At 41.9% G+C, this 25,440-nt stretch overlaps 1 protein-coding gene across 1 annotated transcript in view; it reads right to left on the reverse strand.

Moving 5' to 3' along the window:
• Nucleotides 1-21,728, reverse strand: part of SH3D19 (SH3 domain containing 19) — a 172,595-nt gene extending 150,867 nt beyond the window's left edge. The window contains exon 1 of the mRNA XM_032412985.1: nucleotides 21,161-21,728. Coding sequence (XP_032268876.1) covers nucleotides 21,161-21,272 — 112 coding nt within the window. The 5' untranslated portion in view covers nucleotides 21,273-21,728. The remainder of the gene's footprint in view (nucleotides 1-21,160) is intronic.
• Nucleotides 21,729-25,440: the final 3,712 nt, after the last annotated feature.

The raw sequence follows: 25,440 nt of genomic DNA on the forward strand, positions 1-25,440 counted from the left end.
ATGCAGTCTCCTGAATCTAGTCCTCTACAAAAGGTTCTGTTGGGTCACAAGATGGAGATGAGATATACAGGAAAGTATAAGGCAGAGAATGCTAAGGGTAGGTTTTGATTATATTAAATAGCTTTCAACAGTTTGGTTATAAATGCGGATTTGCTTTTCAAGTGATTATGGCTTTCATATAAACAAGTGAATATCATAAGATCGAATAGGTGAACAAATGATAAATCACCCAATGCCTGAAAAATGATTTTCACTGGAAACACAATTATATACCTCCTTCTATTATCGTGTCCTCAACTTTATCATTTCTTTTATCAACAGGACAGCATTTGCTATGATCATTGCAATAACTCATCTTTTTTTTTTTTTAAAGATTTTATTTATTGGGGCGCCTGGGTGGCTCAGTCGGTTAAGCGTCTGCCTTCCGCTCAGGTCCTGATCCCAGGGCCCTGGGATCGCGCCCCACATCGGGCTCCCTGCTCAGCAGGAGCCTGCTTCTCCCTCTCCCTCTGCCCCTCCCCCCCCTTGTGCTTTCTCTCTCTCCCTCCCTCTCAAATAAAAAAAAAAAAAAAACCAACTATAAAAAAAAAGATTTTATTTACTTATTTGACAGAGAGAGACACATCAATAGAGGGAACACAAGCAGGGGGAGTGGGAGAGGGAGAGGGAGGAGCAGGCTTCCCGCTGAGCAAGGAGTCCGATGTGGGGCTTGATCCCAGGACCCTGGGATCATGACCTGAGTTGAAGGCAGACGCTAAACTACTGAGCCACCCAGGCGCCCCTGCAATAACTCTATTGAGGCTATTTTTTTAAAGAGCATAATATGAGCTACAAATACAGTAGACCCGTAGGCAATTATTTCACATGGTATTTTAAATTTGTTTCTTCAAGTAATACTCATTGGAGGAAACTCAAACAATACAGAAATATATAAAGTGACACACACTACGCCCTCATCAATTCCACTCCCCAGAGTGTTAACACATGACTGATTTATATCAATCACAACAGTGCCAACAGTGCAATAAAGCTACTTTCTCTTGGGATGCCTGGGTGGCTCAGTCTGTTAAGAATCAGCTTTCGGCTCAGGTCACGATCCCGGGGTCCTGGGATTGAGTCCTACATCAGTCTCCTTGCTCAGCCTGCCCCTCCCTCTGCTTGTGCTCTGTGCGTGTGTCACTCTCTCGCTCTAATAAATTTAAAAAAAAAAAAAATCTTAAAAAAAAAAAAGCTACTTTCTCTTTTAACAACAAGAGGAATATGGAGTTCCCCTGGCCAGATATCCCTTAGCAATCATGTTTTCAAAAAAAAAAAAAAAAAAGCAACAGAGAGATTAAGGATTGTCTATGGCCTGGAATTGAGAAAAGCATGCTGCCTACACAGGGTTTAAATGGAGGGTCTTGACCCCAGCACTGTAACCCAATGAGCAAGACTCCTGAAATACTCTGATAATGCTACTGTACAATACACAAACACTTCAGAATGAATAAGAATATCCACACCTTCTCTTTTGGTATTAATTGGGAAAACCTGGGCTAACTTGCTCATAAAAAGACAATCAGATTTTTTTAAAATCCATACTTGAGTAACATCAGTGAAAATGGCAGAGGGGCGCCTGGGTGGCTCAGTCGGTGGGCGTCTGCCTTCGGCTCAGGTCATGATCCCAGGGTCCTGGGATCGAGTCCCACATCGGGCTCCCTGCTCCGCGGGAAGCCTGCTTCTCCCTCTCCCACTCCCCCTGCTTCTGTTCCCTCTCTCACTATATCTCTCTCTGTCAAATAAATAAATAAAATCTTTAAAAAAAAAAAAAAAAAAAAAAATGGCAGAGTAAGGAGTTCCAAAAGTCTGTCCTATGTAAAATCAATAAAAAAAAAAAAACTGGTAGAAACTGGCAGAACCAACTTTTCTGGAACTCTGGAAACTAACCAACAGCTTGCAACAACCTCTTATTGCACCTAAGTCCAGTGAAACACTTAAAAACAATCTGAATTTTGGTTAAAGTAATGAGCTTTATAACATTTTAACTTACCCTGGTTCCATCCCCCATTCTCCAGCTCAGTGACAGCCTTGAAAATAGCTTGCCTTCTTAGTACCAGTATCAAAAGAAGGAAAAAAAAAAAAAAAAAGAGTAGAACAGACCTCATGCACAAATTGTAATACAGTGGACCCTTGAACAACGTGGGGGGAGGTTAAGGATGCCGACCCTCCATGCAGTTGAGAATCCACACAGAACTTTTGACTCCCCAAAACTTAACTACTAAAAGCTTACTGTTGACTAGAAGCCTTACTGATAACATAGTCCATTAACACATATGTTACATGTATTATATACTGTATTCTTACAATAAAGTAAGCTAAAGAATGTTATTGAGAAAATATTTATAGTACTACACTGATCAAAAAAAAAATCTGTGTATAAGTGGACCCACACAGTTCACACCTGTGCTTTTACAGGTCAACTGTAAAATGGGTGCCTTGGAAGACCAGCACAAAAGACTTGCCTTTATCTTGCTTAACTCAGAACCCTCCAAGTGCTAAAAAGTGTCTAGCTGGATGAAGTTTCTTTAAAATATTTACAGGCGAATAAACAAATCAGTTGCTGCTGCATGAGACAATGGATAACAGTTGGGGGAAACAATAGACTAACCAGACATTGGGAGGAAAGACTGGAGAATAAAATGCTTTAGGGAATAAGGGCTTTGAAAAGCTCCTGCACATTCCCGGGGAATCTAGAAAGCCATGTGCATTCCCAGGGTGGGCGCATGCTCAGAAAAGATCTGAGAAGGCCTCAACTCTCATCTCTGGCAGATCTTCAGGCTCTGCACAAGCAGGAAGTGAAGGCTAAACAAACTTGTACACTGCCCGGCTGGGCCTTGAAGGTGTGCTGTGATATGCACACAGAGCCCACTGCAAAGACTAGGAGATGGCGGGGGGGCCTCTAGACATTTAAGGAAAACTATCCAATCACTAACTGACCACTAAGGTAATGAAACTAAGACTTCAGTGCCACACATCACAAAGAACACATACTTTACAAAATTAGTTCAGAAAAGTCACTAAACAAACGATACCCAAAGTAGCAGTAATAATAAACCTTGGGGTGGGAGAACAATCTGATTTCCAGAATTGCTACACTGTAATATTCAAAATGTCCAGTTTTCAACAAAAAATTACAAGGAATGCAAAGAAACAAGCGTAGCCCATGTGGGGAGGGGGGGTGGGGGAGGAGGGAGACAATCAATATAAATGGTTCCTGCGGAAGCACAGACACTGGACTTAATAGACACTTTAAATTAGCTATTTTCAAGATGTTCAAAGAGCTAAAGATACTGCTAATAGAATGAAAAACTTAGCTGCAGACTAGGAGAACTATCTTTAAATCTCATATCCAGCAAAAGATTTGAATGCAAAATATATGAAGAACTCTTAACTCCACAATAGGCAAACAACCAACCTAATTTTAAAATGTGCAAAGACGATATATGGATATCAATTAACCACATGAAAAGATGCTCAACATCATTATCCATCAAGGAAATGCACATTAAAGCCACAATGAAATATGACTATACATCTACCAGAACAGCAAAAACAAATAAGAAAAACCGGCCAATACCAAGTGCTGATGAGGATGTGGAACAAATGTAATTCTCATACATATGGCAATAATACAAACTGGTATAGCACCACTCTGGAAAAGAGTTTGGCAGTTTCTTATAAAGTTAAAACATACATTTACCATATGATGCAGCAAACTGGTATCTAGGTACTTTTAGAGAAATAAAAACATTTACACAAAAAAACTATGTATGAATATCTACAGCAGCTTATTCATAATCTACAAAAACTGAAAACCACCTAAATATCCTTCATCAGGTAAATGGATAAACTGTGGTACATTCACAGAATTCTCAGCAGTAAAACGGAACAAACTATTGGTACAATATAACAATACAAATGAATCTCCACAACATTGTGTTGGGTGAAGGAAGTCAGTCTCAAAGGTCAGATTCATTACGGTTCCATTTATACCATATTCTGGAAAAGTTAAAGCTACAGAGACAGAGAATAATAGATCAGTGGTTGCCAGGGGCTAAGGGTGTAGGGAAGGTTTGACTCTAAGGGACAGCACAGGAATTTCAAGGTGATGAAAGCATTTTGTATCCTGACAATGGTGGTAGTCACATGAATCTATACATGTATTCAAAGTCATAGAAGTACCAAAAAAGAAGTCAATTTTACTGTATATAAATTTTTATTTTTTTAAAAGATTTTATTTATCTGAGAGAGCACACGCGCCAGAGAGAGCACGAGCAGAGGGAGGAGCTGAGTGAGAAGCAGACTCCCTGCTCAGCAGGGAGAGGGACACGACCGACTGGAGGCTGGACCCCAGGACCCTGGGAATATGAGCTGATCTGAAGGTAGACTTTTAATTGACTGAGCCACCCAGGCACCCCTGTATATAAATTTTTAAATTAAAGGAGAAAAAGGACTGCAGGGGTTCAAATCTCAGCTCCACTTAATTTCTCTTCGCCTCAATTTTCTCATCTGAAAAACAGCATCTGACTTTATGTTATTAAGGGGGATTACATGAGTTCTTGACATATATTAAGCACTAAACAAGTGACTGATAAATAAAATATTTTGTTCAAACATGCCAAAAAGTTGATACTTTTTAAAAACCTACTACCGGAGTAAGAAATTTAGTTTTCAATTAAATGAGCAAAGAAGTAAAGAATATTGGAATTAAAACCCATAATTCCTCATTATCATTAAACATTCTTTGGAAACCTATTAAGTGATTAGCACCAAATTACCTTCTGCGAAGTGTGAACCTGTGTAAAACCTCTGAACATGAGCCACTCTATTTTAGGGACTAAAACTTCATCCTGTTTTTTGAAACAGTAACTACTTTGGACTATTGAACTGGGCAAAAGCATATGACCAAACACAAGACTGTTACACCTATATTCTTTTTTTTTATTTTTTTAAGATTTTTATGTATTTATTTGACAGAGAGAGACAGAAAGGGAGGGAACACAAGCAGGGGGAGGGGGAGAGGGAGAAGCAGGCTTCCCGCCGAGCAGGGAGCCCGATGTGGGGCTCGATCCCAGGACCCTGGGATCATGACCTGAGCCGAAGGCAGACGCTGAACGACTCGACCACCCAGGCGCCCCAATACCTATATTCTTGATAAAAAAATTGGACGCTGCAGACAATATTTTCCTAATAACTGTACTCGGAATACTAGTTAATTGTAATGTACTCAGAAAACTAATTAATCGTAAAATGTAATTATTACCTTCCAATCATCATTTTTGGAAAACTTAAGTTTCCCAATATGTCCCCAAACTGCTAATAGAGACCCCTGACTCTTACACCTCAGTGTTGAGCTGCTACCCGAATCTGTGCTCCCTTGAACTGCAATTCTAAGACCCTTTCAAATAAATGCTTTTATTTCCGTGCTTCCTCTCTTCTCAGCGAACAAAAGTTTACAAAATCCTTCTGCTCAAGGAGCTATTGAAAGGTTAGTTCCAAGTACTATGTTAAGTACTCTCGTACACTAACAGCAAATGCTATAATTAAGACTTGGTACTAAACGTTCAGTATCCCCGCCCCTCTTCCGGAGCGGCTGTCAGACGGCAACCTCCTTCCCCCAAGGCCGCTGAAGGCCGCAGCGTCCGACGTGCTGCTCGCTTTGACGCCCTACACGACGCCCTATCACTTGCCCAGCTGGTCATGCCTTCCTCAGGGGCCTGGGGCCTTTAAGCAGCAGCACCGGCTGCAATAACGGGGACTCTTATCTTCCCAGCGTCGCTCTCCTTACCTGAAAATTAGCCTCCTTTCCGTGGCCAAGTATCCAAAATCTACGTTTGTACTTGGAAAGCGGGTTCAATGGGGACCCAAGATGGCGGCGCCCTGGGCGGGGAGGAGCCGCTCGCCGCGAGAACCCACAACCGTCTGTGGTGGCCGCGCTGCGCTGCGGGCGGGCTGAGGTGCCCGCGAGTTCAAGGCCCCGCGGAGCCGCTTTACCAACCCCGAGGCCAAGAAGACCCCGAAGGGAGGCCGTGAGGAAGGACTCCCAGCTCTGGACTTGACATCCATTTGCTGCCCTTTCAGACCAAGGCCCAGCACCAGCTGTACTGATGACACCAAGTGGCAAACATCTAAAACTTTTTTTTTTTCCTGAAGATTTTATTTATTTGAGAGAGCGAGAGAGAGCGGGGGGGGGGGGGGGGGCAGATGCAGAGGGAGAAGCAGGCTCTGAGCAGGAAGCCCAGTGCCAGGGCTTGATCCCAGTACCCTGGGATCATGACCGGAGCTGAAGGCAGATGCTTAACTGAGCCACCCAGGTGCCCCAAACATCTAAAGCTCTTAAGACTAAAAAGGAAATAGGAAAACTGTGAAGTTTCTTGGTGTCAGAGCATATCCTTTCTTCTCAACAGGGTAATCCATGAACAAAGTAGGAATTTGCTTTCCATCATGGTGTACATAAGGATTTGGGTCAAAATAAAACAAAAATAAGATAACATTAAATCATTTCTTAAAAGTTCAATTCTATTCTATTTGGCAGATATGTAGTGACCGTAAGTGCCAGTCACTGTTTGAGTTATGAGGCTATAAAAAAAAAAAAAAAAAAAAAAAAAAAGTCTGTCCCCTCATGGAACCCATTACTGGAAGTCACAGTGTTCAGGTCATGCATGGAGTCTGCCAATTTCATCCTCGGCATTCTAATAAACCTCATAACATCCCCGAGATCCAAAGTCCTATCTAATAGAAGCAGCTGCAGGTGATTCTCAATTGTCCCCTACCACACTCCCCCAGGAGAAGGGATCTGAGATGGGTCCAAAAAGGTAGCCATCTATAGTTCGTCCTGAGCCTCTGAGGTAAACTGGCCTGAGAACCCTGCCCAAAAGGGTATAGGACAGTAGCTGGACAACCTACTTAGAGCCTCTTTCTTGAAGAGGCTGACTGTAAGAAAGAGAAAGCCAATTCTCCAGTAACTTCAGAAGCCACGGAAGCAGACAGAAGTAAAATAAGTCACCAAAAATGGTGGTATCACTGACATACAAGTAACGGTTATCCCAACTTACAAAGAAATGTTCTCTGGAGTCGCTATTTGCTATCAGTTTCCCAGAGCAACTCTTATTTCCGAATGATTTCTGAGGCCATTTCCTGTTTCTTCCAACTTACCTGTGTATCCTTGTAATAAGCCTCCATCAGCTCAGGTTAGCCAAACAGGCCTCTATTTTTTACACTGTGAAAATACATAACTATCACATACATTGCTTTCCAGTTACTTCAATGATAGTGCCTTACAACATTAAGTGCAGCCTCGTTATGCTACAAGATAATAGAGGGATTAAATAAAATCCCTGTATAAAATGCATGGTGGGCGCCTGGGTGGCTCAGTTGGTTAAGCGACTGCCTTCGGCTCAGGTCATGATCCTGGAGTCCCGGGATCTAGTCCCCCATCAGGCTCCCTGCTCGGCGGGGAGTCTGCTTCTCCCTCTGACCCTCCCCCCTCATGCTCTCTCTCTCTCATTCTCTCTCAAATAAATAAATAAAATCTTTTAAAAAAAAACTTTAATAAAAAAATAAAATGCATGGTGGATTCTGTTTATTTCTTCTGTTTGACTACAAGTCATCACAATATGAATTACTTATGATGGAAAAACATAAACGGTTCAAATTACAAGAAATCACACTGAAACCACTCAACATCACATTTTTAAACAGGACACTAAACCAGTGAATCTCACCCCACACGGAGGAAGTTCAAAAGTCTAGCTCCCCAGCAACTATTCCAGAAGTAATAAATCAGGAAATCTGAAAATGGGATCAGGAGCATAGTCTCTTTTTAAAGCTGCACCTGAGTCTGATGCCTAGCCAATGTTGAGAACCTTGGCACTGAGGAGTGGAGGCACCGAGGAGTGGAGGCATTAGGTGCAGGCATTGTTACACAAAATGTGGTCCAGGGACCAGAAGCAGCAGCATCACCTGGAGCTTGTTAGAAATGCAGAATCTCAGGCTCCACCCCAAACCTATTAAATTAGGGATCACATTTTTATAAGATCTCCAGGTGATTTGTAGGCATATTAAAGTTTGAGAAGCACTGTTTAGAGCACCCATTGCTACAGAACTGTGAAAAATACCACACGCCATGTTATAAAGTTTAATACCGCAAGAAATGTTCTAAGAAGAAATAGGAATAGAACAGTTTAAGAGGTAAAATGTTTCTGATATTAGGCATTTCACATTATCTAATTAATAGTAATCTTCAAATGACAATCTTACTCCAAATGAATTCTACTTACAAACCACACCCTCCACTGGCAAGAGTTAACATCTCAACTGAGTAACACAACTGTACTTTATAATCCCAGAGCTCCAGTTACCTCCACTGAGCTAGTGTGTGCTGAGGGGCAGTCCTTGTGGAGAAATAAGGGCTGTAGTGACAAGAAAGGATCATTTACATGAATGGCCCCATGCTGGTGGGCCTTCCAGTTTTTTTTGTGAACATCTCTGTACTAGCTTCAAAGGACTATTTGGTAATGACCATTTTTATTGCTAGAAAAACTAATTCTCCACGTTATATGCAAACCTTGTCTTCTGCGCCCCTTGTTCTTGGCCAGCTCTCAGAGAAAAAGCATTTAGTTATCTTCCAGTATAGTGATTCCTTGATTAATGTATCTTCAGGAAACAATGCTCAGTACAATGAAGGCAGCCATCTCGAACACAAATGAACTCTGAATCCTAAGCAACAAGCCTGGCACGCATTGTAGGGCTCATCAGCAATGCAATTGTTAACCTGCTCATATGCAGCACAGGAGGGACAAAATTACCTCCCGTCACAGCTTCCATTTATTTATTCCCTGAGAAATACTCTAACCTGGCAATCAGCAAAATGACAACATCAGAAAACTGTTTTCAGATCCTACAGGTTTCCTTTTCAGTACCCTTCAACTTGCCCTAGGAGGACCCTGACCCTCTTCAAGAACTATATATCACGCAAGAGAACTTGGAGGTTCACAAGCACCTTCCCTAGAATAAACTTATAAAGTAGTTTGAGAACGAATAATTCCCTTTCAAAAGATGCAAAGGGAGGGGGGTTACTCTAGGTGATTTTTCAGTGCCCATATTATAATAAAGAACAAAACTGGGGCGCCTGGGTGGCTCAGTTGCTAAGCGTCTGCCTTCGGCTCAGGTCATGATCCCAGGGTCCTGGGGTCGAGCCTGAGTCAGGCTCCCTGCTCAGTGGGAAGCCTGCTTCTCTCTCTCTCCCACTCCCACTGCCTGTGTTCCCTCTCTCACTGTCTCTCTCTCTGTCAAATAAATAAATAAAATCTTAAAAAAAAAAAAAAACCAGCAACAAGAATCTGGGTATCCTAAGGTAACCTCATGTTTCCAAAATGCATTAAGCATGGTGGTAAGGAGAGAAAATAAGATCAAATTAGAATTTGTATCAGTCAGGAACTGTATTCCGCTGCTAGTTGTACAGGCCTAAGATAACAGTGGCTTTATTTATTTATTTTTATTTTATTTATCTTTATTTTTAAGATTTTATTTATTCATTTGTCAGAGAAAGAGAGAAAGCACAAGCGGGGGGAGCAGCAGGCAGAGAGAGAAGCAGGCTCCCCGCTGAGCAAGGAGCCCAATGCGGGGCTCGATCCCAGGACCCCGGGACCATGACCCAAGCTAAAGGACCAAGACCCCATCTAACTGACTGAGCCACCCACGTGCCCCTAACAGTGGCTTTAACCAGATAGTTTATGTTTTCTCAAATAAAGGAGGCAGGCAATCAAAACCTCATATGATAACTCTGTTATCACTAGGAACTAAGTGAGATTCCATCCATTTTTCTGCTCCACCATTCTCAGTGCATGGCTTCCATCCTCAAGGTGACCTCATGGCCAGGATGGCTGCTGGGAGCTACACCTCCTTATTCCAGGTAGGAGAGGGAAGGAAGGGCAAAAGGATATGCTGTGCAGCTGAGTCCCCTCTTTTTTTTTTTTAAAGATTTTATTTATTTATTTATTTGAGAGAGAGCACGAGTGGGGGGAGGAGCAGAGGGAGAGGAGAAGCAGACTCCCTACTAGGCAGGGAGCCAGACACAGGATTTGATACCAGGACCCCGGGATCATGACCTGAGCTAAAGGCAGACACTTCATCGAGCGAGCCACCCAGGCATCCCCGAGTCCCCTCTTTAAAGCACTTTCCTAGAAGCCCCACTCAACTCTTACTTGCATCTCATTAGTAAGCTGGTTAGAAGTAGGTGGGCACATTACCACATTTGGCAATATAGGGTTCCACCAATAAGGAAGAAGGGGATGAATACTGGGTAGGCAACTAGGAGTCTCTGTCACTTCCTCCTAGCTGTGTGACCTTGAATAGATTATTTACCCCTTCTAGGCCTCATGTTCCTCATCTGTAAAAAGGAAATAGTCACACCTACATCATAGGATTGGCACAAGGACTAAATGTAAAACAACTACAATACTACCTGGTACCCACTGCATGATAAATATTAACTCATTATTATCTAATTAGTCTAGTCCAGCATTTTTCCAAATTCCTCTCCTACTCTAACTTCCTCTCCATATCCAAAATTGAAACACAACTCCTATTACTCCTTTGTACCTGCTGATACTCTAGTATGAATGAGTTTTAATCACAGGACACCTCAATCAGACATATGTATGTTGTGCCTTTCCTTTCTAATTATGAAATGAAATTATGTGCCTGACATCAGCACACATCAGATACTCTAGGCAGAATTAGGGTTCAGGAATTGAGCTTATATTCCCCCCCAAAGGCAGGGTCTAAAGACAACCCCAATGTGTATGTTTAGAGAGCCTCAAGAAATGAAGGAGACCGTACAAAAAGAATGATATCTCCCATACAGAGGGATTCCAAAAAAAATGATGTAGATACTCTGCCCTCAAGAAGTTAGAGCATAACTCCTTCCTCCTTATGTGTGGGCTGTGCATAGTGATTTCCTTCACTTCCTACAGGATGGAAAGAGGCTTGGGGTGGGTAGAGTAACCTTGAAGTTGAGAAACCTGACAAATACTAACTCAGCTAAATGATCAAGGTCAACATCAACAGCGATAAATGATGCTAATATTATGTACACTTAATATACAATAAAAATGTGGCAAGCATTCATGTCTCCCAAACACCCACAGCTCCACTCTAAACATGAGAAAACATATCAGACAAATACCAAGAGTGACATCCTACAAAATATCTGACCAATAAACCCTCAACACTGTCAAGTCCATCAAAAACAAGGAAAATCCTTGAAACTATCAGAGCCAAGGGGAGCCTAAGGAGATACAACTACATGTAATATGGTATTTTAGATGGGATCCGGGAAAACAAGAAAGAATTAGGTAAATGCTAAGAAAATCTGAATAAATTATGGATTTTAGTTAATAATATACCAACCTTGGTTAAAATGTAAATAATAGGGGAAACTGGATGTGAGTATATGGGAACTCTATGTACTATCGTCACAATTTTTCTATTAGTCTAAAAAACAAAGTTTAGGGACACCTGGGTGGCTCAGTCAGTTAAGTGTCTGCCTTTGGCTCAGGTCATGATCCCAGGGTCCTAGGATCGAGCCCCACACAGGGCTCCCTGCTCGGCGGGGGATGGGGGGGCAGGGGTCTGCTTCTCCCTCTGCCTGCTGCTCCCCCTGCTTGTGCTCACTCCCCTCCCTCTCTCTCTCTCCGACAAATAAATCTTTTTTAAAATTTAAAAATTAAAAAAATTAAAAACAAAGTTTATTTAAGGGGGGGGCGCCTGGGTGGCTCAGTCAGTTGAGACTCTTGATTTCAGCTCAGGTCATGATCTCAGGGTTGTGGGATGAAGCCCTGCATGGGGCTCCATGCTCAGTGTGGAGTCTGTTTGAGATTCTCTCCCTCTCCCTCTGCCCTTCCCCCAACTTTCTCTCGCTCACACGTGTTTCTCTCTTTCAAATAAATAAATAAATCTTGAAAAAAGAAGATAAGATGGTCTACAGCCTATACCCCCCAACGCCCCCCCATACACGCATTCCCACCCCAAAGGCAAGCTTAGAGCTCCTAAAGATGAGGCCTACAGTTAATGAGAGACAGGAACTGATTTCTACCTCCCTGTAAAGAAGAAGGCTTCCTGCCTTGTGTCAGGCTAGATCCACTTCCTCCCCAACCTTAACCCCTCTCTATGCTCTGAAGCTACTAAACACATATTTTCATCTTGTACATAATTGATAACATTCCCATGATGCCTACCCTCACCCTCCTTACTATAAATTCCCTAGAACACATCTCATTCCATTGCTGAAGTGGATCATCACTTTATCAATGGAGCTCCTGTCTTGAGGCTGCAAGACAACTTAAGCTAATGTAACTGCTCTCTCCAGGTGAGGCAATGTCTCTTGGGCTTTGCACTTTTGGCTTCTCCCTCATCAATAGAGCACTTGAGAAGGATCCCAGAGAAACCTGCCCAAGATCTTACCTCACACTTTGGCAAACTTCTACAAACTAAGTCAGAAGTTATTTTTCTTCTCATCTCCTAGAATCATCAAGTGTAAAGTTGGAAGCCTCATCCTTTCAATTAATAAAGCAAAAACCAAGGCCCAGAGAGATGCTGTAAATTGCTAGAGGCTAAAGCTAATTGAGAGAGACTTGATTAAAACCCAAGTGTTCAGAGGATTAATTTCAAAGTACCACCAAATGCAAAGCTGAAATGATCTAAGGGAAAACTGAGTATACTGCCCTCAGAATATAATGTGCCAATGAAGTTAGAAGCACCAATGAATAGTGTCAAAATTTAACAAAAAGAAGAAGAATGAAGAGATGCACCCTGGTTAACTTTGAACTACATGAAAAGCAAGAATGAGCTTTTCATTTGTAATGATGAATAAAAGGTAAAGGTCACTATAAGACATGTTAAAATTCCATATGGGACAAGGAATGCCAAATGCAGAACTCCACTCAGTCTTTGGGGGGGGGGAGGGTCTTGTAAAATTGATGTATTTCTAAAAGATGCATGAACTCCAAAGCAAAGCAACTACATTAGATTATGAAATGCTGAAGATGCAGGTTTACCTCCTTCTTCTCCACCAACTGAAACCCCGTAACTTCTCCCAAATGAAGAAAAATGTGGATTCAGCTAAGTGTCAGCTATTTTAACAACAACAAAAGTATACATAAATAAACACTAATAACTTTATAGATATTCACTATGTGCCTATCCATGTTCTAAAGGTATTAGCTATACTAACTCATTTAATCCTCAAATTCTATGCAAGAGGCTTTATTAATATTCCCATTTTACAAATAAGGAATGGAAGCCCAGAGAGTTTAGGTAACTTGTTCAAGGTCACACAGTTAGTGAGAAAAAATGAACCATGACAGTTTGGTTCTCTTGCTAAAGTCCCCTTGATAGTCATCATGGACTACTTTATATTCTTATTTATCTTCATTAAAGCCTAGAAGACATGGATAAATTCCTAGAAACATATAACCTCCCAAAACTGAAGGAGGAAGAAATAGAAGATTTGAACAGATTGATTACCAGCAATGAAACTGAATCAGTAATCAAAAAACTCCCGACAAACAAAAGTCCAGGACCAGATGGCTTCACAGGTGAATTCTACCAAATATTCAAAGAGGAATTAATACCTATTCTTCTCAAACGGTTCCAAAAAAAAAAAAAAGAAGAAGAGGAAGGAAAGGGCGCCTGGGTGGCTCAGTCGTCAAGTGTCTGCCTTCGGCTCAGGTCATGATCCCAGGGTCCTGGGATCGAGCCCCGCATCGGGCTCCCTGCTCTGCGGGAAGCCTGCTTCTCCCTCTCCCACTCCCCCTGCTTGTGTTCCCTCTCTTGCTGTGTCTCTCTCTGTCAAATAAATAAATAAAATCTTTAAAAAAAAAAAAAAGAAGAGGAAGGAAAGCCTCCAAATTCATTCTATGAGGCCAGCATTACCCTGATACCAAAATCAGATCAAGACTCCAAAAAAAAAAAGAACTATAGGCCAATATCTCTGATGAACCTAGATGCAAAAATCCTCAGCAAAATACTAGCAAACCAAATCCACAATACATTAAAAAATATCATTCACTATGACCAAATGGGATTTATTCCCAGGATGCAAGGATGGTTCAATATTCACAAATCAATCAAAATGATACATCACATCCACAAGAGAAAGGATAAAAACCATATAATCATTTCAACAAATGCAGAAAAAGCATTTGACAAAGTACAATACCCATTCATGATAAAAGCCCTCAACAAAGTAGGTTTAGAGGGAACATACCTCAACATAATAAAGGCCATATATGAAAAACCCACAGCTAACATACTGGGGAAAAAAACAAGAGCTTTTCCCCTAAGAATAGGAACAAGGCAAGGATGTCCACTCTCACCACTTTTATTCAACCTAATACTGGAAGTCCTAGCCACAGCAGTCAGACAACAAAAAGAAATAAAAGGCATCCAAATTGGTAAGGAAGAAATAAAACTTTCACTATTTGCACATGACATGATACTATATATAGAAAACCCTAAAGACTCCACCAAAAAACTACTAGAACTGATAAATGAATTCAGTAAGGTCTCAGGATATAAAATCAATATACAGGAATCTGTTGTATTTCTATACACTAATAATGAAGTAGCAGAAAGAGAAATTAAGAAAACAATTCAATTTACAATTACTCCAAAAATAATAAAGTATCTAGGTAAAAATTTAATGAAAGAGGTAAAAGACTTGTCCTCTGAGAACTATAAAACACTGGTGAAAGAAATTGAAGATGACACAAACAAATGAAAAGATATTCCATGCTCATGGACTGGAAGAACAAATACTGTTAAAATGTCCATATGAGGGGCATCTGGGTGGCTCAGTCAGTTAAGTGTCCAACTCTTGATTTTGGTTCAGGTCATGATATCAGGGTTGTGATCCAGCCCTGCAGCAGGCTCCAGTCTGCTTGGGATTCTCTCTCTCCCTCTGCGTGGCCCCTCGTGATTAGAGGCTCTCACACTCTCTCTCTCTCTCTCTCAAATAAATAAATCTTTAAAAAAAAAAAAATCCATATTACCCAAAGCAATCTACAGATTTAATGCGATGCCTATCAAAATACCAAGAGCATTTTTCACAGAACTAGAACAAATGATCCTAAAATTTGTATAGAACCACAAAAGAACCCGAATAGCCAAAGCAAGCTTAGATAAAGAACAAAACTGGAGCTATCACAATCCCAGATTTCAAGATATACTACCAAAGCTGCAGTAATCAAAACAGTATGGTACTGGCACAAAAAAAAAGACACAGTTCAATGGAATAGAACAGAGAGCTCAGATATAAACCCACGATTAAATGGTCAATTAATCTACAACAAAGGAGGCAAGAATATGCAGTGGGAAAAAGAGAGTCTCTTCAACAAATAGTGCTGGGGAAACTGGACAGCTATATGCAAAAAAGTGAAACTGGACCATTTTCTTACACTATAGACAAAAAATAAACTCAAAATGGATTAAAGACCTAATAAGAACTGAAACCATAAAAATCCTAGAAGAGAGCACAGGCAGTAATTTCTCTGACATTGGCCACAGCATCAATTTTCTAGATACGCCTCCTGGGGTAAGGGAAACAAAAGCAAATAAACCCACAAAAAAACAAACAAAAAGCACCCCCAAAAAACTACTGTGACTACATCAAAATAAAAAGCTTCTGCACAGCAAAGAAACAATCAACAAAACTAAAAGGCAACCTACTGAATGGGAAAAGATACTTGCAAATAACCTATCCAATAAAGTAGTATCCAAAATATATAAAGAACTCCTACAACTCAACACCAAAAAACAAAAATAATCCAATTAAAAATGGGCAGAAGACATGAATAAACATATTTCCAAAGAAGACCTACAGATGGCCAACAGACATATGAAAAGATGCTCAACATCACTAAATATCAGGGAAATGCATAACTAAATCACAATGAGATTATCACCTCACACCTGTCAGAATGTCTAAACTCAACAACACAAGAAACAAGTGTTGGTAAGGATGTGGAGAAAAAGGAACCCTCGTGCACTGTTGGTGGGAATGCAAACTGGAGCAGCCACTGTGGAAAACAGTAAGGAGGTTCCTTAAAAAATTAAAAATAGAATTACCATATGACTCAGTAATTCCACTATTGGGTATTTACCCAAAGGATACTAGAACACTAATTCAAAGGAATGCATGCACCCTACTGTTTATAGCAGCATTATTTACAATAGCCAAGATATGGAAGGAGCCCAACTGTCCACCAATGATGAATGAAGATGTGATATATACATACAATGGAATATTATTCAGTCATCAAAAAGAATGAAATCTTGCCATTTGCAATGACATGGATGGAGCTAGAGATTATAATGCTAAGTGAAATCAGTCAGTCAGAGAAAGACAAATGCCATATGATTTCACTCATGTGTGGAATTTAAAAACAAGTGAACAAAGAAGAGAGACAAAAAAGAGACTCTTAGATATAGAGAACAACAACAACAAAAATAGTGAACAAACTGGTGGTCACCAGAGGGGAAATGGAAGGGGGATGGGTGAAACAGGTGATGGGGATTAAGAAGTACACAAGTCTCTTTTCACAGACGACATGATACTTTATGTGGAAAACCCAAAAGAGTCCACCCCCAAATTACCAGAACTCATACAACAATTCAGTAAGTTTCTTCAACTTTTTAGACAACTACAAACTGGGCCATATGACCTGGTATGTCCCATGTATCAACGCAAAAAAACTATAGTTGATGACTTGAAACACACAACAGAGGTAACTGAGGTGCAGCTGTACCTATTACCTGTATTACTTTAGACTAAGTCTTCTAACATTTCTGAGTTTCAATTTACTTGTCTTAATTTTTTAAAAAGATTTTATTTATTTATTTGAGATAGAGTGAGCGAGAGCATGGGGTGGGAGGGAGGAGAGGGAGAGGGAGAAGCAGGCTCTCCACTGAGCAGGGAGCCCGACGCGGGGCTCGATCCCAGGACCCTGAGATCATGACCTGAGACGAAGGCAGACGCTTACCCAACTGAGCCACCCAGGTGCCGCTCAATGTATGTCTTTAAAATGGGAATAACTGGGGACGCCTGGGTGGCTCAGTCGGTTAAGCAGCTGCCTTCGGCCCGGGTCATGATCCCAGGGTCCTGGGATGGAGTCCCACATCGGGCTCCTTGCTCAGCAGGGAACCTGCTTCTCCCTCCCTCTCCCTCTGCTTATGCTCTCTCTGTCAAATAAATAAAAAACCTTAAAAAATAAATAAATAAAATAAAACGGGAATAACTGGGGCGCCTGGGTGGCTCAGTCGTTAAGCGTCTGCCTTCAGCTCAGGTCATGGTCCCAGGGTCCTGGGATCGAGCCCCGCATTGGGCTCCGGCTCAGCAGGGAGCCTGCTTCTCCCTCTCCCCCTGTCCCTGCTTGTCCCCTCTCTCGCTGTGTCTCTCTCTGTCAAATAAATAAAATCTTTAAAAAAAAAAAAATGGGAATAACAAAACATACCCTCTTCCCTCTCAGGTTATTTGAAAGAATCAAGTTAAATGAGGCTGTGAAAGCCCTTCCTCAGCAGAAAAGCACCAAATAAATGTAAAGTATTTGTAAAATATAACAAGCAACATACAGGTATAAACGTGTGGAGCATTAATAGCAACTGACTTTTATTAGCAGCCAGTGGGACAACTTGGAAAAACATGGGACTTTCAGGTCAAAAAGACATGGATTCAAGTCCCCATTCTAGCATTTACTAGCTGATGGATCCTCCACAAGTTGCTTAAATATTTCTGAGCCTGAATCTTTACAATTATAAAATGGAGAAAATAATACTGACCTCACAGGGGATAAGAAACATCTGATTCATGGTGAACATGAATTTTATTCTGTGCCCTCATACTGACGATATTACTTATTTTACTCAGAACACATGGAAGAAGTTACAGCAGTCCTTCCAGAGTTTACCATAAAGTCATCAATATATGGAAAGAATAAATTTATTTAATATTACTTAAACCCTGTTAATGCCTACCACTCTTCCTGGTGATTAGGGGGAGGTCCCAGAATTGTGTATTCCCTGCCCTTTGGGGAAACAATATAAAAATGTTGAAGGTGAGCAAGAGGGTCTCAGACCCATTTGAGAGTCTGATGAAAGTTACGGTATCTCTCCCCAAAGAAAGCTACAAAACTTTTAGGAAATACAGGAGATGAGGAGAATATCTTCATGACCTTGGTATAGGGAAAGCATTCTTAACCAAGGGGCACAGCAAGGGGAAGAGGGTCACTAACTCCAAAGAAAGATTCATAAATACACCTACATTGAAATTAAGTATTTCCACTTCAAAAGAAACCATAAAGAAAATTTTAAAAAATAAGCCCAAGTGGAAGAAGATATTTGCAGCACATGCAACTAACAAAAGTTCAGATTCCTGTGTAAGAACTCCAACAAATCATTAAAAAAATGATAGCCAAAAAGGGTGATATATTTATGCAATGAAAACAAACTACAGCTGCATATAACAGTATGGATAAATCTTACAAACAATATTGAGTGAAAAAAGCATAACACTAAAGAATACAGACGGGATGGTTCCACTTACGTGAAGTTTTAAAATAGGTAAACTAAATAATACTGTATAGGGATGCATACGCATACAGGGAAGACTGTACAGAAAAGCAAGGAAATTAATACTCACCAAAAAAAAAATAGTAGTTCCCTCAAGGGGAAAGAAGAGGCCATGACCAGGAGGGATCAGAGTCTGCTTCTAGGGAACTGACAATATTCTTTTTTTTTTTTTTTTTAAGATTTTATTTATTTATTTGACAGAGAGACAGTGAGAGAGGGAACACAAGCAGGGGGAGTGGGAGAGGGAGAAGCAGGCTTCCCATGGAGCAGGGAGCCCAATGAGGGGCTCGATCCCAGGACCCCGGGAAAATGACCTGAGCCGGAGGCAGACACTCAACGACTGAGCCACCCAGGCGCCCCGACAATATTCTATTTCTTGATTTGGACACAGGTTACAAGAGTTTTGCTTTATAATTTACAGGCTTTATACACTCTTCTGAATGTATATTGTAAAAATAAATAAACACACCTTCACAACCACACCTACATTTAGCAGGAAGAGAAGGAGTTCACAGACTCCCTCAGTCCATAAACCCCAAATGTATGGTGTCAAGTTATGTGAGATCAAAGAAAAAGAAAATCTAGATTGTAAAACAGAGGGGGAAGAAGGAAGCAACAAGAACCTGAGAGGTAAAGATTAGAAAGACAGATGATAAGCAGAAGAAACACTAAGCTTCTGGGTCAGCTCACACTCTCACTTGGACGGAGAACAACATCTAGCACAAACAGAATGAACAAACGCCCAAGCTTGGTAAGGAATGCGATGGTGTCTGAAAAACACGTGGACTAATGAGTGGAAAGAGGAGCACAGCTTGTAAAGAAATGTGGACTATTAAACAACGTATCCCAAAAGAAAGAAGACCAATTGTTGCAAGTTTAACCCTCTGCCCACTTCATAATATTTCTGTCCTTCACCCCTTAATGGAAACAGGGCATATTACATGGTTAGACTGCAAACACCAATTTCTGAGGGAAAACGTACACAACCAGCAAAGTATTATCATAGAATCTAGAAAAGCTTCTGCCAGCCTTGGAATAAACATACATACTGCAACTAAATGACGAACATGTATCTGGATCATATCTAATCTGACCTCCAATACTCTCCACACTACAGTCCATTGTAAGAGAAAGTGAAGCTGTTTGCTGAAGGTAATAGGAATCCAAGGCACCCTACACTGTTTAAATCAGCAAATCAATGGAGGTACATCTTTGTAAAGTTTTTTCATTGTATTCTTGCAAGAAATATTAATTCATATCCAGCAACTGCCCATGATTTCTTTAGTCTGGCTTATACTGAACAAAACTATCAATTACTTTCAAAACGACTGGTGTTCATGCAGAAAATCAAATGCCTTACTGTGATGAAAAGTCCTAGTAATGGGCATCAAGAATTATTTTTAAGGTTCCAAGATCCTACCAAGGGCATCAAATTGACTATTTCTTTATGTTCCACTAAATTCTTTCCTTTCATCCCATTTTCTATCCCTCACTGGTTCCCCACAGACCTGTTATCTTAATTCTCCAACTTTCCCTCAGGTTAAGGAGGCCACATAGAAAAGCTTCTCCATGACTTGATGGAATGTTTACTATGGTCCATTTTCTAAAGAGGCTTTAATGACTCGTTCTCATCTAAATCTTTCTCACTTCTCTATCTCCCTCCTGTTGTCATCTCCCTAAGTTTGTTCTTCCCTCCAGTTTGCAGATACGTGGCTAATCCAGTTGGAACCAAAGGCCAAAGAATTTACTCTCCATTATGTTTGATTGAAAAGTTGCCCCAGGAACAGAGAAGGGGTGTGGATCTACACTTACTCTTCCACTTAAGTTCCAAACTATTGATCCGAGCCGCGTTTGTGCACCCAAAAACACAAGACCATGAAAGTAACTACAGACCCAGAAATGAGTCTCGGTCCAAGTGAATTGTCTTTTGGCATGCTATATCCTGGACTGGGGGGGCTCACAAAATAACTCTAAAGCAAGTGCTATAGATAACTGGTGAGCTCGGGCGGTGGGGGGTTGGGCAGAATCAAAGGTCCGAAGTTCAGGCTACACGAAACCAGACTTGATCAGCACGTGGTTTGACCTGGTAGCGGCCGCGCAGGCAAACCCATCGGGAGGGGTCGTCCCCGGAGCTGCCAGACCCAGAGAATTGTGCACCGGCCTCTGACTCATCTGGAGATAAGTAATCACCCGGGCCCCAAGTTCAAGCCAGCAGCCCCTGGATTTAGTGCGTACGAAACATCTGTCGTTTCGGCTCCACGACCACTAGCAGGTAGAGACCAGTTTGAATTTCCTGGGGCCTCGGCCCGAAAGTGAGGATGAGGATGGAAAAGCCACCCTCCCTGCGTCTCCCCGCGCAGAGTGAAAGATGCCGGTCCCAGCCGGGCGGGTGAGGGAGCCGCCGCCGTCCGGGGCAGGATCTGCGCGGCCCCGGGGCTCCCAGCCCTCGGTCCCCTCCTCCCCCGGACACCCTCGCGCTCCCCGCGCCCCTCACCTGCGGCCGAGTGGCCTGACAGCGCACGGCCCCGGGCGCGGCGCTGGCCCCCGAATTCGCGGCGCTCGCGCAGCTCTTCCTCCTCGTCTTCCCGCCGCCGGCCCTCAGCCATGGACGAGGCGCGGAGGCGCAGCCCCGGAACGGCGCGCAAGCCGTGGGCCTTGGCGCCGGGTCCGCACGCACCGGGGCTCCACGCCAGCGCCCTCGGGCCCGGGGGAAGCGGCGGCGGCGGCGGCTACCTCTGCGGACTCCACCTGCAGCCCGCGGGGGAACGGCCTGGCTCGGGCCGGGCCGGTTTCCCCGCCTCCTCGCGGCGCACCAGCGGCCTCCTTCTTCCAGCTTGCTGTCTCCCACCCTCTTCCCCCTTCCTCCTTCCCTTCCCCGCCCCGCCGAGTTGGAGCCGGGATGGGGCGGGTTGTGGCCAGGCCTCGCCTCCTCGGGGAGGGGTTACCGCTGCTGGGGCCGCCCCACAGCCACACGCTGGAACCGCCCGCCCGACCAAAACAAGCGTGTATGAAATAAATAAATGGGATAAGAAGCCGGGAAAGAGGAGGTGGCTTGGCCTCTTCCTGCCCTTTCACAATATTCCGGTGTCAACAGGAAACCCATTTGCTTGACAATTAAAGGAGGAGGAGGGGGAGGAGCAACCTTCCCTTGGCTGGACTTCGAGAGACCGGTCGGCTGGGAGCCCTGAACTTGGGAACAAACTTGGAGTTTGGTCAAGCCTCTGGGCTGCACGCTTTTTTTCTTTTCCTCTCGTATCACCCTTTTAAATGGAGTCTCAAAAAATAAATAAATAAATAAAAATAAATAAATGGAGTCTTGCCAGAACACAGGATTTTTGGGGCAGTGAAATGATTCTGTATAGTATAACGGTGAATACATGTCAATATACATTTGTCCAAACTCATAGCATATACAACATCCAGTGAACCCCAATATAAACTGTGGGCTTTGGGTGATTATGATGTCAGAATAGGTTCTTCGGGGCGCCTGGGTGGCTCAGTCGTTAAGCGTCTGCCTTCGGCTCAGGTCATGATCCCAGGGTCCTGGGATCGAGCCCCGCATCGGGCTCCTCGCCCCGTGGGAAGCCTGCTTCTCCCTCTCACACTCCCCTTGCTTGTGTTCCCTCTCTCGCTGTCTCTCTCTCTGTCAAATAAATAAATAAAAATCTTTAAAAAAAAAAAAAAAAAAAGAATAGGTTCTTCAATTGTAACAAATGGATCACCCCCTTCCAGATGTTGATAATGTGCGAGGGGGTTATTTGTGAAATCTCAGTCTTCAGCTCAATTTTGCTGTGAACCTAAAATATAAAGTCTAATTTTAAAAAATTGTTTTTATTCCAGCCTCGCTGGATTCTACTTACCTTAGGGTTAGGAAGTGGCCACAAGCCCTAGAAGAAAATGTATTTAAGAGCTTCCTACCTGATTAATTGTAGAGAAGTGATTTGGTGCTGGAGTGAGAAGCTGTAATTTGAAGAACTTAGCTATGAGACCTCCGCCTGTGAACGTTTTTCAAAGGTGAAAAGAAGGTGTAAGAAAGTTATTATGCGTATCTGTAGAGTACACAGCTTAGGTTCAGGACTTGTACATACACACGTTCTCACAGAGAAGGGCAGATCCTGGAATCTCAGAAAAGTACCCAAGCGACAGGCAGGAACATTGCCTGGACATGAACCTGTAGGAAACTCCCTGGTGGAATGAACAGGCCTTTATCTCCAGCTTCGTGCTCTATTTCTGAGAGATTGTGAGAGAGAAAAAGAAAGGGAAAAAAGAGTCACTGAAAATAGAATTGCCTGCCATACCTGAGTGCTGTTTCTTTGCCTTTTCAATAGTGGTTGTTACTGCCTGAGAAAATCTTTCTGCTTTTAGGCAGATAAGAACCACAATCGATTTTGTGGAATTGAGGTCAAAGCCACAAGGTAAAATTTTATTATTGCATAAACAGTTAAATAAGTAGACATCTGGAGAATTTGAAATTAAACTAAGGGGGAAAATGTTCTGGACCTGTTGGGTTGTTCTAAGTGCTTGGGTTCACTTTAAGTGAAAGTCTGTTTGTCACTTACCTTCAAGGATGAGGAATCACTTGAAGGCTCCTACTCTGACAACAACACAACTTCACTAAGCTGTTGGAGTCAGTCTCTGCTGTTATTCAGATTCTTAGTTTGAAAAGGCCTGAACATGTTCTGGATCTCCCAACCAATCAGTTTTCAGAAACCACCTCCTTCTTTTGGAGTGCATGCTCAAGCCCACTTTACATTCAGCAAACATTTATGGTAACTATTGTGTGCCAAATACCACACTAAGTGCTGTGGGGAGACTCAAAAGATGGAAAGAAATATTTACTTTCAGGCCCTGTGGTAGGTGTTTTTCATATAGGTTTTCCCATTTTATTTTTTTTTTAATTTTTGTAACATAAAATTTACTATCTTAACCTTTTTTTTTTTTTTTTTTTTTGGTTGGCTCCGCACCCAACGTGGGGCTTGAACTCACGACCCTGAGATCAAGGGTCGCATGCTCTGCTAACTAAGCCAGCCAGGTGCCCTGATTTTCTCATTTTAAATGAACAAAATATATTCCCTATTCTCCAATGACAGAGAAAGATTTATCCAGTTTACCACAAAACAAGGCAAACTTTGGTAAATTTTATAATAGAGATAGGACCTTAGAAAAGAGTGCCAAGATAATTCAATGGAGAAGGAATTATCTTTACAACTGGATATTCATGTGCAAAAGAATGAATTTGAACCCCTACTTCATACCGTATCAAAAATTAACTTCAATGGGATCATAGATCTAAATGTAAGACCTAGGGCGCCTGGGTGGCTTAGTCATTAAATGTCTGCCTTCGGCTCAGGTCATGATCCCAGGGTCCTGGGATCGAGCCCCACATGGGGCTCCCTGCTCCATGGGAAGCCTGCTTCTCTCTCTCCCACTCCCCCTGCTTGTGTTCCCTCTCTCGCTGTGTCTCTCTCTGTGAAATGAATAAATAAAATCTTTAAAAAAATAATAAATGTAAGACCTAGAACTATGAAGCTCCTCAAAGAAAACACAGGATTGAATCTCTGTGACCTTGGCTTAGGCAATCATTTCTTATGGTGACACCAAAATGTATAAGTGACAAAACTAAAAGTAAATTGGATCTCTCCAAAATTAAAAATTGGATCTCTCCAAAATTAAAAACTTTTGTGCTTCAAAGGACATCGTCAAGAAACTAAGAAGACAACCCTCAGAATGTGAGAAAATGTTTGAAAATCATATATATGAGAAGGGACTTGTGTTCAGAATATATAAAGAACTTACAACTCAACAATTTTTTTTTAAATTAGCCCAACTTTAAAATGGACATTCTCAGGGTGCCTGGTTGGCTCAGTCAGTTGAGTGGAGTGGCCAACTCTTGATCGCAGCTGAGGTCTTGATCTCAGGGATGTGAGTTCAAGCCCTGCACTGGACATGGAGCCTAGTTAAAATAAATAAATGGAAAGAAGATTTACAAGATATACCACTTCTTCTTAACTGGGCAGCAAGAGCTTTCTTGAAGGGCGTGGCAGCTCTCTCTGTTTGCCATTGTTCAGTACTTGCACCATGCAAATCCACCGCTCCATACACATCCAGGGAGCAGCTCAGGGTAAGCTCCATCACTGCACTGGGTTTTAGGGCCTGCACTAGCTGTCCTAGCCTCTCTTCTCCACACTCCATTCTACATTTGCCGATAAGAACATGAAAGATGTTCAACATCGTTAGTCATTAGGGAAATGCAAGTCAAAACTTAATGAAGCATCACTTCACACCTCCCAGAATGGCTAAGATAAAAATATAGACAATAATATGTGTTGATAAGGTTGTGGAGAAATTAAAACCCTCATACGTAGCTGATGGAAATGTAAGATGGTATAGCCACTTTGCAAAACAGTGTGGCAGTTCTTCAAAAAGTTAAAAATAGGGTTACCATTTAATGCAGCAGTTCTACTTGTAGGTATATACCCAAAAGAAATGAAAACATGTCCACAGAAAAATTTGCACATGAATTCTCACAGTGGCATTATTCATAACAGCGCAAAAGTGAATACAAATGTCTGTCAATTGGTGAATAAAGTGTGGAATATCCATTTAACACAATATTATTTAGCCATGATAAGGAACGAAATGCTGCTACATGCTACAACATAGATGAACCTTGAAAACATTACGCTAAGTTAAAGAAACCAGAGACAAAAAACTGCTATGATGTATGATTCTGTTTATATAAAATGTCCAGAGTAGGTTAAGGCATTGAGACAG

This window comes from Phoca vitulina, unplaced genomic scaffold, assembly GCF_004348235.1.
Source record: "Phoca vitulina isolate PV1807 unplaced genomic scaffold, GSC_HSeal_1.0 scaffold14, whole genome shotgun sequence".
NCBI lineage: Eukaryota > Metazoa > Chordata > Mammalia > Carnivora > Phocidae > Phoca > Phoca vitulina.